The 17,589-nt window shown below is 39.2% G+C and overlaps 1 protein-coding gene across 1 annotated transcript; it reads left to right on the forward strand.

The window, feature by feature from the left end:
• Positions 1 to 4,159: 4,159 nt before the first annotated feature.
• On the forward strand, positions 4,160 to 14,463 carry LOC307134190 (E3 ubiquitin-protein ligase TRIM39-like; the record flags this gene model as incomplete). The annotated part of the gene is made up of 5 exons (XM_079829723.1): positions 4,160 to 4,696; positions 12,855 to 13,088; positions 13,180 to 13,318; positions 13,733 to 13,759; positions 13,922 to 14,463. 5 exons carry the CDS (start codon positions 4,160 to 4,162, stop codon positions 14,461 to 14,463), a joined length of 1,479 nt encoding a protein of 492 aa, XP_079685849.1.
• Between the last annotated feature and the right edge of the window lie 3,126 nt (positions 14,464 to 17,589).

Raw genomic sequence — 17,589 nt, forward strand, 5'->3', positions numbered from 1 at the left:
AGTACAGTCTCTGCTGGGAGAGCATTTTCACAATGGAGTCAATGTGATTGTCCCACTTCAGGTCTTGAGAGATGGTAGTGCCCAGGAACCTGAATGACTCCACTGCTTCCACAGTGCTGTTCATGATGGTGAGTGGGGGAGAGCTGGGCTGTTCCTCCTGAAGTCCACTATCATCTCCACCGTTTTGAGCGTGTTGAGCTCAAGGTTGTTATAACTGCACCAGACAGCCAGCTGTTCAACCACCAGTCTGTAAGCAGACTCATCACCGTTTTGGATGAGGCCGATGACAGTGGTGTCGTCTGCAAATTTCCTGAGCTTCACAGAAGGGTCTTTAGAAGTGCAGTCATTGGTGTACAGGGAGAAGAGCAGTGGGGAGAGAACACACCCCTGGGGGGCGCCAGTGCTGGTAGTGAGAGTCCTGGATGTGAGTTTCCCCAGTCTCACAAGCTGCTGTCGGTCTGTCAGGAAGCTGGAGATCCACTGACAGATTGAGGATGGCATGGAGAGCTGGGTCAGTTTAGCTGAGAGAAGATCAGGCATGATGGTATTGAAGGCCGAGCTGAAGTCCACAAATAAGATCCTTGCATAAGTCCCAGGTCTGTCGAGATGTTGCAGGATATAATGCAGTCCCATGTTGACTGCATCATCCACGGACCTGTTTGCTCTGTAGGCAAATTGAAGAGGATCCAGCAAGGGTCCAGTGATGTCCTTCAGGTGGGCCAGAACCAGTCTTTCAAACGACTTCATGACCACAGACATGAGAGCAACAGGTCTGTAGTCATTAAGTCCAGTGATTTTTGTTTTTTGGGGGACGGGAATGATAGTGGAGCGTTTGTAGCAATAGGGAACTTCACACTGCTCCAATGATCTGTTGAAGATCTGCGTGAAGACTGGGGCCAGTTGGTCAGCGCAGGCTTTCAAACAGGCAGATGAGATGTTGTCTGGGCCTGAAGCTTTCCTAGTCTTCTGTTTTTTGGAGACTCTGGTTACATCCTCCACACAGGTGCGAGGACCCTCTTGGAATTGCTCAGTTTATTATTATCGTCTCGCACCGTTTGTCAATGACCCATGAATGAGGTGGACATCAAATTATGTGGATTATTGAGGAGAGGTGTGCTATGACTTTTATAAGCAATCGGGTGTATGATGTTCACCCGACAGGGCGAGAAAAAACCCAATGACTTTACATTGCCACACATTTTGACAGGTCATTGCTCCGCGCGAGGATTCTGTATTGGGTCACCACATCAGAAGAGGCTGGCAGACTCTGTAAGAGTGTTTATCTTACTATGTTAGTCATGTTAACATCACGTTCATATCATGCTAGCAACATGTTAATCATATTAGCATAATGCTGGCATAATGTTAATAGTATTAGCATCATGTAAAATGTTCTAACTATGTTAGCATTTTGTTAAAACATGCTAATTGTGTTAGCATTATGCTAGCAACATGCTAATCAAGTTAGCATATTGCTAAAACATTAGCAAACATGTTAATCATGTTAACATCACGTTAGTATCATGTTAGCAACATGTTAATCATATTAGCATCATGTTAATATTAGCATCTTGTGGCAGCATTCGACTGAAACAGCAGTATGTTATTTTATTGAGCAAGTGCTGTCAAAATTTGACACGTGTGGGGTCGTAGGTGCAGTGTTACTCGATTTACAAAAGTCATTTGATACAATAATTCATAACATACTCATAAATGATCAAATTTTAACTTTTCGGTAGATACAATGAAATTTGAGTCTTATCTTACATCAAGGAAACCATGCACTCGGATTGAAACTTATATATCTTCCCCAAGAGACTGTCCCACAGGCATTCCTCAGGGGTCTACCCTGGGGCCCTACTTTTCAGCTTATACTTCCAGATTATTGGAAAATAATTATTGCTTGTAATTGCTTGCTTGTTTCCGTATTATTTCCTTGAATCAGCTCTTTTCTCCTCTACACCTGACAAAGTATAATTACATATCAAATGTTGTTGTTGCACGCGCTCTCTCTCTCTCGCTCTCTCTGCAAGCGCACGGTAATAATAATGGATACCTTCATGAGTGATGTGCGAAAAAAGCTAAAAAACAACAAATATAAAGAAGTTAAACCCACGGGGAACCTCTTCTGTCTGGGCATCCTTCATGCATATTGTGGACAAACATGAGAAAAAAGTAAGTGCTGTCAAGTGTATTAGCCTACGTGTAACGCACTGTTGAAGTTTGATTTGAACTTATATTTAAATAATATATTTCAAATCAGCAACAAAATCTCAGGTGAACTGTCACAAATGTTTTTGCCCCAGCTAGCCGCGCATGTGCGGTCTCAAGCGTGTGTCATGTTTCTATGGCAACCCGAGCTTCCGCTGTGAGTGTGATTGACTTTAATAATGATATGAATGAACCGTCTTGTTTAATCTTAAAGTTTTGGTGAACAGACTCGGCTCACAGCTATGATAGCAAATAAATAATGCTGACGTCAGTGGCCAAATGCAAAGGCGAAATGCAAATCTGCAAAGACGCATTTGTCATCCGTCACCGTGACATAAAGTGGACTTTTAAAGCTGAAATGATGAGTGAATTAAGCATGCTTGGAATAACAAGAGAGGAATAACATGGATTTAACTTTTTGGCAAGGATATAATGCATCACAATCAAGTAACATTACAAGGAAGGGAGACGACGGCTATAGGTAAGACAAAAAGTTATTTGTTTCGCAACTTGTTTATTGACTTGTTAATATCAATCGGGTCCCGTCGGGTCTGTGTCTTCGCGCCGGGTTCGGTTCCAGCTTTTAAATAATAGACGGGTCCAGGTCGGTTCCGGGTACAACATTTTTGGCATTGCTCGGATCTGCACGGGTCCGGGTCCAGCTTTTGAAATAATAGATGGGTCCGGGTCAGTTCCGTTTAGCACATTACGGGTCTCTTCGGGTTCGGGTATGAATTTTTGGACCCGTGAAGACCTCTAGTACAGAACCAGGTTTAAACATGTTTAATACTAAATTACTTTAGTTGTTAACTGCATTGAAATAGTATCAGAATTGTATCATAAAAGTCGTTTAACTGACTTTTGGTGTCAATTTGGTGTTTTTCACACAACAACAAAAAAACTAGAGAATGAGGAAGTAAATTACCCGCAGAGAGACCGACCTGCTGAGCAGGTGAGAGTGACTTAACATAGAAAAAATTACACTTATTCATAAAATATATCAGTTTATTTTGAGGACAGAATTAATTATTAATACTTTTCTAATCAGCAGTCCCAGTTTAGTTTGTTGTGATTTGTTGTGATTTGTTTACAAGCAGAGGAAGACGCGCGTGTCTAAGCTGTTGGATTCTACATTGATCGTGCTTTAGGTCTCGGCGTAGTTCTCAAAATGGGGCTTAAGTGTGCATTTCATGGATTCCCGAACGCCGGCGCTACGTCATATTCTCGCGCATGCGTCGTGGAGGCATACACGGAAGACAATAACCAAAGTTGGATAAAGGTGTTATTTTGATTTTTTTTTGCGCACAAAAACTATTGTCGTCGCATCGTAAAATTATTGTAGAGCCACTGTGGTGAGATGGACTTTGTAACGACGTTTTAAGTGCCTTTTATGGGTCTTGGGAGTATAAATGTACTGAATGCCAATGGAGGCCTATCTGAAGCCTTTCTCAGCCATCAGCTTTCAACTAAAATATCTTCATTTGTGTTCCGAATATGAATGGAGGTTTTACGGGTGTCGAACGACATGAGGGTGAGTAATTAATTACAGAATTTTAATTTTTGGGTGAACTAACCCTTTAAATCAGCTCATGAAAAATGGGGGCAAAAACAAATGTGTTGCGTTTATAATTTTGATCAGTGTAATAACAGAAAATAGATTTCCTCTAATGGAAAACATTATTTAATAGGTGACTATTACCGAAGAATGTATTTTTGAACACACCTGCTCATTCTTAATTATGACAGTTTTCCACACTTCAGTCATAAGAACTATGAAATAACACAAAATGAAGTAAACCTATGAGAATTATGTAGTTAGCAAAAATATTTCAGCTACTTCAACGTAGACAGTCCAGATCCAAGCTCTGCACAGTGTTCACATTCTCTAAACCTTGACTTTTTTTTTACTATTGATGGTCATTCATTTTCATAATTTCTCCCTCCAGATATGTCTTCCTCCAGCAGTCCACTGACTGAAGAGCTTCGGTGCTCTATATGTCTGGATGTGTTAAGTAATCCAGTCAGCACTCCATGTGGACACAGCTTCTGCAAGACCTGTCTGAATAAGTGCTGGGACAACAGCCAGACCTGCAACTGTCCATATTGTAAAGAAACATTCAAGCACAGACCTGATCTCAAGATTAATACCACACTCAGAGAAGTTGTAGATCACTATAAAAAGGAAAGTCCTGTGAAAAAAAAAACTGAAGTTCTGTGTTACTACTGTGAGGAAAGAAAGCAGAAAGCCCTGAAGTCGTGTCTGGTGTGTCAGAGCTCTTACTGTGAAACTCACCTGGAGCCTCATTTGAGAGTGGCAGGTTTAAAGAAACACAAACTGATCAATCCTGTGAGTAATCTGGAGGACTATATCTGTCAGAAACATGAGAGACCTCTGGAGCTGTTCTGTAGAGATGATCAGACAATCGTGTGTCTGTCCTGCACTGACGGAGATCACAAGAACCACAACACTGTTTCTTTAGAAGAGGTGTGTATTAAATACTAACAATATTAAAACAATATTTCACCCATAAATTAAAATACTTTCATTACTTACTCACCCTTATGTTATTCCATCCATCATTTTGTCCTTTTGAGATAAATGGTCTTGATACTGTAAAGGCCGAATCACACTGCACTGACAGACAGTGGCGGCTCCAGAGATTTTCTGTTGCAGGTGCTATGGCTCAACACTTAAGAGAAGGTGCTTTGAATTTTGCGGCGATTTATTTATTAACATGTATGTGTGCATTAAAAGTACAATTTCGGCAGTGAGAACGATTCTTAGCCAAATGAAGATTAAGATGTGTTCTGGCGTCTGGGGTCTTTATTGAACCAATCAGATAAGGATAAATCCAGAGTCAGCGAGCAGCTCATTTGATTGGCTACAGAAGAAGGTGGACCCGCCTTCCTCCTCGAGCTCGCAAAACTGAGCGAGTGAGAGAATCGTGCCAATCGCAGCTAAAAGAAAGACGGAACTGTACAAATCGGTTTCTTTCTGGAACTTTTTTGCCCTACGTTCACAACAAGTCATTTAGACATTTGCAGCAGTTTATATTTTTTACACAAAGTCTGGTTTTACACGGTCAATCTGGTTTGCAGTTCCTGACTCTGATGTTATCGCTTGCAAATCAATGTTCACAGTCGTGCAATGATTTTGGCCGTATCTTGGCGAAAGAAACATGTCAAAAGTCTTAGCACGGAAAAATGGAAGTCAGAAGAATACAGATCATGTTTATTTTGCGTTAACATGAAGCTGCAGTTTCACAATACATGAATTACACTTACGAATAAAATGCTGCAAATATTTTTTTCTTACACTTGAAAGGCAATTTACACTTTTACAAAACTTATCTTGCGCATACAAATTTAATTTACGCTTGCAATCTTATGTACACTTTCACAAATCTTACCCTGCACTTGCGATTCTTTAAGGCATCAATTTACCTAAATTGAACTATGTGTGGACCTATGTAAAATATGGGACAATTTGCATCCCGTATTGGTTTGATACGGGACGCGTCATTTTGCTTGTAAATACGGGACGATTCCGTATTTTACGGGACGGGTGGCAACCCTAGTCTGGTCAGGTGCTATGGCTATTAGGCCTATAAGGGGAGCTGCAGCACCACCTAGCCCCCCCCTGGCGCCGCCACTGGGTACAAATTCTAGATGTTTTATAGCTTTCTTATTAACAGACATTGAGATTGTATTTAAATACAAATTTAATTCATGTTTAAAGATGTTAAAGCAGGGTTTACTTTTTGTATATTTACATTTATGGATATCAAATTTTACAATAAATCAAAGAAGGTTTAAACAAAAACAGGCTTTGCTTAAATTCTTGTCATTAATATAAAACCCCAAAACAATGTGTCTATAAAATAAGGAAAAATCACAAAACACATTTTGGACAATCAAAGCATTAACATTACTCCAGAAAGACTGAGTCAAAGGACACTCCCAAAACAAATGACATACAGTTTCAGAAGAAACTTCACAAGAAGAGCAGGAAGTGTCAATGTAACCTAAATTTCTGCAAAAAAATGCTTGACATGATAAAATGTGTAAATAATTGTATAAGATATTTCTAACTTTATTTGTTAAGAAACATTTTTGAGGGAGTGATCAAACATTCATCCACTTGATATCATCAGAAATGATGTTCCAATAAGATGTAATGGATGGATCAAAATAAAGACCTTATTGTGTAATTGTATTTCTGTACAGAGAAACGAATAGAACAAACCTCAGTGGATTCAGGGCTGGGAGCCACTGTTATTGTTTCTGAAGAACATACACATTTCCAAAGAGATGACCTTGAAAACTAGATTCTTTCTGGATATTGGTATCTCAAAATGAAATAAGAGTAGTTGGTAAATTTCCATCATTATCAAACAGCTGGTTCACTAACATCACTCTACTGCAGTTTTCTGGAAACAATGATTTTCCTCTTATGTAGAAAATTAATCTTTCAAAATGAGCATACCACAAGAAAAGTTTAAGAACCAAAATCTAAAAGGATATTAAGATGAAATAAGCTTTGCGCAATTTACATGAACACGACCGGAGACGGCGGAAAAACATACGGAGAGCAGCAGCTTTCGTTTCTGCTCTGACAACCGCAAAACCACGGTGAACGCGGTGTGTTAGAAATCGGTTTACACCTGTATTTAGCATCATCCACTTGTGATCCGATCGATCAAAATGCATCTTAATACCAGTTGTATACTATGGAGTCAGAATAGTCTCATTAATAATTCACGCAAAAAACAAGATGCACACATGTGTAACCAATTTCACATGCATGAAACCAAATTCACGTGCACAAAAAACAATTCACGTGCGCAAAATAAAATGATATATTCATAAATTACATTTCACAAATGCAAAACACAATTCGTAGATTTACAACTGTGCACAAAAACTTTTGAATGTTTAAAATTTACACATTCATCCTGTAATGCGAATGTGCAAATCGTCATTCACGTGTGTGAATTGCCTTGGATGTGTGTGTGTGTTTTTGAGACTTTCCTGGCAGCGCAATCCTCCCTACACAGAGGAGTCGTACTCTTTAGCCAATCAGATTTAAGCTCATCAATCGACCAATCATAACCGCGTGAGGGCGGGCCCACCTGAATGTTACGTCATCAGCGTTCGACCACAGTTAGAGATCATGGCTAAGCAGCAGAGGTATGTATGTGAAGTTTGATCGGTTCATTTCTGTGTTTACTGAAACTAAGAACTTAGAGATCAGTTGAAGTGATAGTTTATTCAATATTAACAGATGTAAGCAACTGCTGTGGTAATCAGATGTCCCATATGAAGAGGAAATTATGCTTGTTTTGTATTTTAGCTGCAGGTACAGAGACAGACATCTCTCTCAGTTACAATCACACAAATGATTGTAAAACAATAATCTGGGTGGCCAATAGCTCCCACTTAGTACTGGCCTCATCGAGATATTTTTTCACTATGTACAATTTTTTTTATGAGCACTCATTGTTTAGTAATGAAGATATTTTGCCATTTGTGCAACAGTATACAGTGTTAAATTATTATTACACGTATTGTTCCTTTGTATTTTTCAGGATTACACACCTTTGGCATGACATCTGGATAGCAGTCACAAACATCTAAATTCATGTTTCCTTATTCTCTTTTATAATTTGTATTAATGTCTTAATCTATTCAGTACACATGTACTTTCATGCTCTGTGCTGTATTGTCATCTCAAGGTTTTTAATGTCACAGGACAATGTTGTGAAGCATTCATTTTACTTTGCCTGGCAAAAAAAGCATTTTTATGCTGATCAGACAGATGCAATTAACATCATACTAAGATTACTCAGTAAACTATATAAAATTATATTACCATCACTTCATCTCCTGCTTCCTGCTCTTCCTCTGTCTGCATGTGCTGACTGCTTTAAATATCAAACCAAAATCTGACGTGTTCTGACAGAGAAAGGGCTAGTGATCACTAGATTGAACACATTTCATTTGTTAACTTTCACCTGATGTATTGCACTGAAATGTATCATTTGGAGATAAACATTTATCTACTTTAAAAGAAAAGAAGACACTGACTGGAACACTACCAACATCCCTGACCAGCCATGCAATGACATTGTGTTTCCAGTGCCCTGTGACTGAAGAACTAACCCAGCTTCAAACTGTTAATCAGCCAATCTCACAACTACAGAATATATTTATGTACAATGTTATATATTTATATACAATTATATATATATATTTCTCTGTACTACATGTTGTGCTTCTTCATCATTTACTCACCCTCAAGTTGTTCCAAACCTATATGAATTTCTGTTCTGCTGAACACAAAGGAAGATATTTGTAAGAATGTTTGTAACAAAGCAAATCTCTGCAGCCATTGACTAACATAGTATTTTTCTCCCTACTATGTTAGTCAATGGCTGCAGAGATGTGCTTTGTTACAAACATTCTTACAAATATCTTCCTTTGTGTTCAGCAGAACAGAAATTCATATAGGTTTGGAACAACTTGAGGGTGAGTAAATGAATTAAAAAAAATGTTTTGGGTGAACTCTCTTTAATCATGGCCAAGTCATTTCATATAGGTTTTATTCCCAAAGGATTCAGAAACTTTCAAATGAATAAACCGTATACATCAACTGTAGCAAATATCTTTGATTCTTTTAATTCTGACATAAAACAAGAACATTTAATAATGCATAGCAGGGCTTTATTCCTTGAGTGTGTACATTAATACAGTAACAATGCATGACTTTCAGCCTCTTGTTGAAACAACAGTCAAAATGAAGGGATGCAACATGAGTGTTTTGAAAGAATTACAGTAGGAATGGTAAGGTAACGGTACTGGTCTCTGCAACTTCATACATCATCTGTCTGGGAAATCTGAAACAATAAAACTGCATATATGTGCAGCTTAAAGTTAAAACAAAGCATAGATTAAATATAAATGGTCTCCAATGTATGCACTTCATTACATAAATCATTATCAACAGTTGAATGTGTGGTGGACATGACATGCAGGTTCAAACACTGTTGTGACTGCTCTTTCCTAATTAAATAATAGTTAAATTAAAAACCACGTGAAAAATATCTATTTATCTAATTCGTCTATTTATATACACTTTCTCTCATCATTCAAACCATTGTTATGGAGTTTATGAATCTAAAATCCTACATTTGTATGGTGTGCATATGCATAATTCTTTATGAAGTAAACATAAGAAATCATCAATACTACTAAATGTTTATTTTCACACAGAGATCAGTTGAAGTGATAGTTTCTTAACTGCTAAGTTCTTAGTTTCAGTAAACACAGAAATGAACCGATCAAACTTCACATACATACCTCTGCTGCTTAGCCATGATCTCTAACTGTGGTCGAACGCTGATGACGTAACATTCAGGTGGGCCCGCCCTCACGCGGTTATGATTGGTCGATTGATGAGCTTAAGTCTGATTGGCTAAAGAGTACGACTCCTCTGTGTAGGGAGGATTGCGCTGCCAGGAAAGTCTCAAAAACACACACACACATCCAAGGCAATTCACACACGTGAATGACGATTTGCACATTCGCATTACAGGATGAATGTGTAAATTTTAAACATTCAAAAGTTTTTGTGCACAGTTGTAAATCTACGAATTGTGTTTTGCATTTGTGAAATGTATTTTATGAATATATAATTTTATTTTGCGCACGTGAATTTGGTTTCATGCATGTGAAATTGGTTACACATGTGTGCATCTTGTTTTTTGCGTGAATTATTAATGAGACTATTCTGACTCCATAGTAAACAGGGCCAAAGATTGCTAAAGTCAACATATTTTACTAATAGATCTACCAATCTCATCACGATGCATCAAAACGCATCATCTAGCAGACTTTGACAGCTCCAGGGTTAAACTTATTGCATTGTGGCCTCTGTATCGCGATACGCATCTTATTGAGCCTTTGCTGCCGATACATATTCTTATTTTTTATACACATATTGAAAGATGAAATAGGAGACTTCATGTGTTCAGTAATTTCATAACAGAGATTATCAAACCCTTTTTTTTTTGTAAATTATTTTCACTGATGGAGCATCATCCATGCTTGTATGTTCCAGTTTTATGCATTTATTAATTTTTAATCCATCACATGACAAAAAGCACCCTTGTTTCTTCTCAATTTCCCTCCTCATTTCCTCACTCCTCCGTCCTCCATCGTAAACGTGGCGCACGTATTAATTCTCCTCCCCCTTCATATCTTGCCACAGTTTATTAATTATTATTATTATAATTAGCATTATTGTTTACATGTACAAGACACAAATGCATGACAAATAACAACAACTATAGTAGGACAGCTGCAGAATTATATCAAAGCAAGAAAATTAAAGAAAATTAAACAAACTGTAATACTTTACAACAAATAAAAAGCAGTTAATAGCTGGGACAATTCATTGTTAATAATACTGGTAATTAAAAAAAAAAAGGACAAATATGGTATGTTGTGGAGGTTGAAACTATTAAAATACAAATAATTATCTTTAATGTTCAAGATTCCCGACGTGCAAGGTAAATCCAGCGGAGAGTCATCATTAATTGACAACGCTTTGAAGTGAAGGGAGTGGGGATATATCATTTTACTTGATTCAATTCCTTGCGTTCTTCCCTCGCATCCTGAAGGGGTGGAGCTAAGATGCGAGGAAAGGAGGTGACAACAGGAAATGAGGATGCACAAATAAGATTTGAGAAGCACCCTCGAACCCGAAGACTCGAGAAGTGAACTAATCAATTCTGTTTCCTGTACAGAACCTATGGGATGTTGTGCATGTGCGGTCAACACAAAATGAACAAATTACTCTCTGTGACAGATCAATGAGTGTTACAATGTTTGTTCAAAATGAACAAATCGTTCATGACTGACCCATTGCTAAGCAGATGATCCAGGGGTTAGGGACCTCCACATGCATTTGTTGGACACCAGGTGGTGCTATAAGTACTTTTGAGTTTTAGTTCAGAACTCTAGAAGCATTAGGGCTAGAGCAAATCTTTTTTCCCTCAGCCGATTTCTGTGTATTAGTGCGGTTTTGGCAATCTTATAAGATTACAAATCACACTGTACAACATGGATCTAATAAACTTGGGTACGACATGTATGTAGACTGTACGATGATAAAACGTCATCATGGGGGTATTCCAGAAAGCAGGTTATGTAACATACCCGGGTATGTTTAACCTCAACTTTCAGTTCCAAAAACGGAGGTAACTTTCAGTGTCTGCAAGTAGCCATAGCAACTCACTCTCTGAACATTATCTGCTCCAGAGAAGGTAATGTTTCAAGGGTTAGTTTGCTTAAGAGGTATTCAGATGTGTGTTATATAATTAATACAGTTATATTAATATAATACAATGTGTTATATAGTTACAGTTATATAATATACAATAGAATATATTAATTCTAAAGTACTATTATAACAAGGTAATGTTTAAATGTTAATTCAATTCAAATATATTTATTTTATTGTCATTTCACACGAGGATTTGCATTCAATTAATTAACATCAAACAAACAATATAATACTTATTCTCAGTGAATAAAGATTACTTATTAAATTAAAAGATTGAAAAAATGACCAAATAGGTGGCGATGTGCACTAAGTATTTATGTAAATCGGCATTAAACAAAAGAAGAAGGAAGTAGAATGGCGCGCTTTTTCTTAGCGTCTGTTTCCATGGTGAATCATCGATTCGCTGCTCTGTTGTGAATCTTGTGTGTTACCCGGGAACATACTCTGAGTTTTCTGAACTTACTCTCAGACTCGAGTAAGCAAGGTTTGACTAATCATTATATACCTTGGCTAATCAAGGTATATAATCATATACCTTGAACCTTGAGAGTTCAAGGTATATGTGACGGTAAGTTAACCTTGCTTTCTGGAAAACCCCCAGCATGTGCTAGTGGTAAACAACTAGAGCAAGATGAATCGCACATTGGCAATTGCGGTTTTTAAGTGCACTGAAAAAAAGAAGAGGAAGCGAAAGAGGAGAATATGGTTATGGAAAAGAGGCCAACTTGGCATGCATTTTGCAAATGGAGCTTGAGGTAAGTAGTTTAAAGTTTTAACGCCATGTCGCATGGATCAATACGGCATTTCATTTTGCAGGTTTTTTTGGCTATAGTAGACGCAAGTCGTAGCAGCAAACACACTTTGAGATGATCATGCTAAATTTCTGACTTGGTCAGAAAATTATCACAGGCTATCTTTGGTCACATGACCGTGACAAAGGCTGTCTTTGAACCTCTCTCGCTGTATGGCGTAGGACCACCATTTAGGATCCACGACCACAGAAATCTCCACGATTGGTATTCTTTCAAAATTATACAATGTGTACAGGGCATTAATCCTTGAGCCAACCGTTACAAAATCTTCCTCCTTTTGAGTTTTCTGTAAACCACAAGATTTTCAAACTTCTTATATGAATAGCCCCAGAAGTGGTGCTATATAAGCAACTTTATGTTTTTGCTAGTTTTGCTATAAGTACATTTAAGTTTATCTGCCATTCCATTGATGCTTGGACCCATATAATCTATATTTAATAATAATCTAAAAAATGTATAATTTGTTTATTGTCCTGGTTGAGAAGAGAAACACAGAGAAGGAGAAAGCAGCCCGTGTTGAGCTCTTCACTGATCTCATCCGCTCCATTGAGAGATGTCAGACTGAACTGCTGGAGATGATGGAGGAGCAGCAGAAAGCAGCAGAGAAACAGGAGGAAGAGCTCATTGAAGAGCTGGAGCAGGAGATCACTGAGCTAAAGATGAGAAACACTGAGCTGGAGCAGCTCTCACACACTGAAGATCACCTCCACCTCCTACAGGTCAGTCAACATCTCTCTGATCAATGATAATGCAGTATATGACACCATAACACTCCCCATGCTGAAGGATTTCTCCTCTCTCCTGCTGTAGATTTACTCATCCCTGTGCAGCTCTAGAAACACCAGGGACTGGCCTGAGATCAGTATGAAGACTGATGAGAGTGTGGAGACTCTGAGGAGAGCTCTGACTCAACTGAAGGACACTCTACTGAAGAAATTCACTCAAACTGGTACATCAATATTAAATACACTGTACAGATACATATATTCATCATCTTTTAATATCAGTAATGAAGAATGAGTCTGATTCAAGCTGAAATAAGAGAAATATGTGATCATGTGTTTGTGTCTCATAATCATCAGCTCACAGTTCTAATTTCAGAAAACATGTAAAACATGTATAGAGGAGAAATTACAACATCTAAAATGAATTTTGTACTAACGTAAAAACTTGTTTTATTGAGAGACATCACAGGGGCAAATTTATTTTGTGTGTGAAATTTCAGGCCTGAAGTTAAAAAACTTGTCAGTGCACAGCTTCAACAACTTTCTTTCTTTCTTTCTTTCTTTCTTTCTTTCTTTCTTTCTTTCTTTCTTTCTTTCTTTCTTTCTTTCTTTCTTTCTTTCTTTCTTTCTTTCTACAGATCTGAAGAGGATGCAGCAGTATGCAGGTACAGTGTGCGTGCGTGCATGTGTGTGTGCGCACTACACCAGATTACATTCATACACTTAAAGCTTCATCAATGACCTACAGTATGATTAACAACTGAATACAAATTACAAACATCAACACGAAATATCTGTGTTGTGATTCATATTCTCTGTTTTCTCAGTGGATGTGACTCTGGATCCTGATACAGCTCATCCTCGACTCATCCTGTCTGATGATGGAAAACAAGTGAGAGATGGAGACATTTGGCAGAAACTCCCATACAAACCAGAGAGATTTGATAGATATATAAATGTCCTGGGAAAGGAGGGATTCTCCTCAGGGAGATTTTATTTTGAGGTGCAGGTGAAGGGAAAGACTGGCTGGAGTTTAGGAGTGGCCAGAGAATCCATTAACAGGAAGGACGTGATCCCACTTAGTCTTAATAATGGATACTGGACATTGGCTCTGAGGAATGAGAATGAATATTGGGCCTTTGCTGATCCTCCTGTCTGTGTGAGAGTGAAGCCGCAGCGGGTCGGTGTGTTTGTGGATTATGAGGAGGGTCTGGTCTCCTTTTATTATGTGGAGTCCAGCTCTCATATCTACTCTTTCACTGCTCAGTCTTTCACGGGGAAACTCTATCCATATTTTTGCCCAGACTCTAATGATGGAGGTAAAAACTCAACTCCTCTGATCATCACACCTGTCAAATACAATAGATAAATTTACACACCGAATTTTAAATACTTCATTAAAATAATGTTTCCTGTTAAGAAACCCTACTCAATGGATGATAACTGGTTTACATTATTTTCTATGAATGCACTGATATTTTTTTCTTCTTTTTCTTCATTTTTGTATCTGTTGTATTCTTTCCAATATGAACCCACTCCTGTGCATATTTCTAAACACAGATAGGCCTATAATATTTGCAATTATTAGTGAAATTAGTTAATTATTTGTGGATCCATTGTTCTGTGCACATTCAGAAGAGATCTTTGAGAGGAATGAAAGGAAAAATATCTATTATTTTACAGATTATACTCACTTTTCCATTTGGTCTATCGAGGCCAACTCAAGCACCCACGCGTCTTCTCACCATGGGCTATCGCGGGCTTCCCCGCACACTGGCTTATTCTCAGTCAGCGCATTTTTTTTCGTACCCCGGCCTATCAATGCAGTGTAGACGGCCTAACGTGGCAGTCCATACAACCAACGCAGCTTTTTGTACCCCGGCCTACCGAGGCAGTATACACGGCCTAACATGGCAGTTCATACAGCCTACGTGAATTTTCGTACCCCGGCCATCCAAGGCAGTATACACGGCCTAACGTGGCAATCAATACAGCCTATGTTACTTTTCGTACCCCAGCCTACCGAGGCAGTATACACAGCTTAACATGGCAGTTCATACAACCTGGATGACTTTTCGTATATACACAGCCTAACGTGGCAGTTCATACAGCCTACATGACTTTTTGTACCTCAGTCTACCGAGGCAGTATACACAGCCTAATGTGGCAGTTCATACAGCCTACATGACTTTTCATACCCCAGCCTACCGAGGCAATATACACGGCCTAACATGGCAGTTCATACAGTCTACGCGTTTTTTTGTACCCCAGCCTACCGAGGCAGTATACATTTACATTACATTTATGCATTTAGCAGATGCTTTTATCCAAAGTCTGTGTACATTGCTCAGTCTAGCACAGGCTAGAGTAGGGAGGGAAAAAGGGGAAGAAAGAGGAAAATAAGTTTTTTTTTTATGAGGTTAAGTGCTCACGGAAGTTTTTAGTTGTCTTTTGAATGTTGTCAATGATTCTGCGTTTCGGATGGCGGTGGGAAGATCGTTCCACCAGCTGGGAACGTTGAATGAAAATGTTCTGGAAAGGGATTTTATGCCTCTCTGTGATGGTACCACAAGCCATCGCTCCTTAGCTGAGTGAAGGCTTCTGGTGGGGGTGTAGACTCATAGAAGTGAGTCAAAGTATGCAGGAGCTGAGCTCGTGTTGGCTCTGTAGGCAAGCGTCAGCGCCTTAAACTTGATGTGAGCAGCGAGTGGTAGCCAGTGCAGAGAGATGAAGAGAGGTGTGACATGGGTCCTTTTGGGCTTGTTGAAGATAAGACGTGCTGCTGCATTCTGGATCATTCGAAGTGTTTGGATTGCACAAGATGAGAGTCCAGCCAGAAGCGCATTGCAGTAGTCAAGTCTAGAAATAACCAGGGCCTAGACAAAAGGTCTGATCTTCCTGATGTTGCATGAGCCAGCTGTCTTAGAAATGTGTTCTTTGAAGGACAACTGGTCATCAAATGTTACTCCAAGATTTCTGACTGACTTTGATGGGGAAATCAAGGTGTACCTAACTGGATGGTGAAGTCGTGTTGTATAGTGGGACTGGCAGGGAAGACCAGAAACTCAATCTTTGCCAGGTTGAGCTGCAAGTGATGTTCTCTCATCCATGCAGAGATGTCCGCCAGACAGCTTGAGATTCGTGCAGCTACTGTGGGATCATCTGTTTGGAATGAGAGGTAGATCTGTGTGTCATCAGCATAGTAGTGGTATGAGAAGCCATGTGCCTGTATGATCGGTCCCAATGAAGTAGTGTAGATGGAGTAGAGGAGAGGTCCAAGCACTGAGCCCTGAGGCACCCCAGTGGTCAGTTGATGGTCTTTGGATTCCTCTCCTCTCCAGGCAACCTTGAAAGACCTACCTGTGAGATAAGACTCAAACCAATGGAGCGGAGTCCCTGTGATGCCCAGTGATGAGAGGGTGGACAGAAGAATCTGATGATTGACAGTGTCAAAGGCAGCAGATAGATCAAGGAGGACAATGACTGATGATTTGAAATTAGCTTTAGGCTCTGTCGCATGGCTGTTCATGGCTTTCGTCACTATGTGGCTGTTCAAGGCTTGTCTCTACCTGCCTGATCAAGGCCCGTCTGCGGCCGTTCAAGGCTTTCGTCTCTATGCGGCCGATCAAGGCTAGTCTGTTTGGGCAAATTACAAAGGTGGACAGAACATATATAAGCTCAGGTCGGTCAGTAAGTTGCTAGGAGAAGCGTGCCGAGAGTGAAGGAGCGCATTGAAGCCGTGTGTAAGTGTTTTTGCTAATTACTCAGATTGCTGGATTTGCTCAGCGTATTACACGCTATCAAGTGGATACATTTAGATTCTGTAGTTATTTTTCGATTTATAATTTTACTGGTTAAGATAATTGTATTTGAATTATAACCAGTGCTGTTTTTGCCGGCCACACTCAATTATTATTGCGGGATATTCGCACTAGTGAGTGATAGTTTCGCTTTGAACCGAAGAGTGTAAAAGACCATTCGACTCTACTCTGCGCGACTCCACTCGAGCAAGGAAACCGGCAAGGCACTTAATAGCTTTCCTTCTACTTTGTCCACTTTGTGTTTTCATCTGTTTATTTCTCTAACCCGTATTCACTATGTGCTTCCAAATCGCTACTATTACCACATACACCCGTAAGTCACGCTCAGTACATTCTAGGCGCCGTAATCCTAATAATCTTCAAAGTGTACCTATTTCCTCTGCTACATTAATGTCCATTCCAATTGGTCTGTGTAAACAAAGCAGACTTTATTCCATCTATTTCCACTCATTCACATCTCAGTCTCATGGCTCTAACTGAAACCTGGATCAATCCAGAAGACACTGCCACTCCTGCTGCTCTCTCAAATAATTTCACTATTTCACACACCCCACGCCCGATTGGGAGGGGTGGAGGTACTGGTTTGCTCATCTCAAATGATTGGAAATTTGAGCCCATTCCTTCTCTATATGGCAAATGCTCATTTGAATCACACTCAATCACTATCACTCACC

This window comes from Gobio gobio (genome assembly GCF_949357685.1).
Source record: "Gobio gobio genome assembly, chromosome: 11".
NCBI classification, from domain to species: domain Eukaryota; kingdom Metazoa; phylum Chordata; class Actinopteri; order Cypriniformes; family Gobionidae; genus Gobio; species Gobio gobio.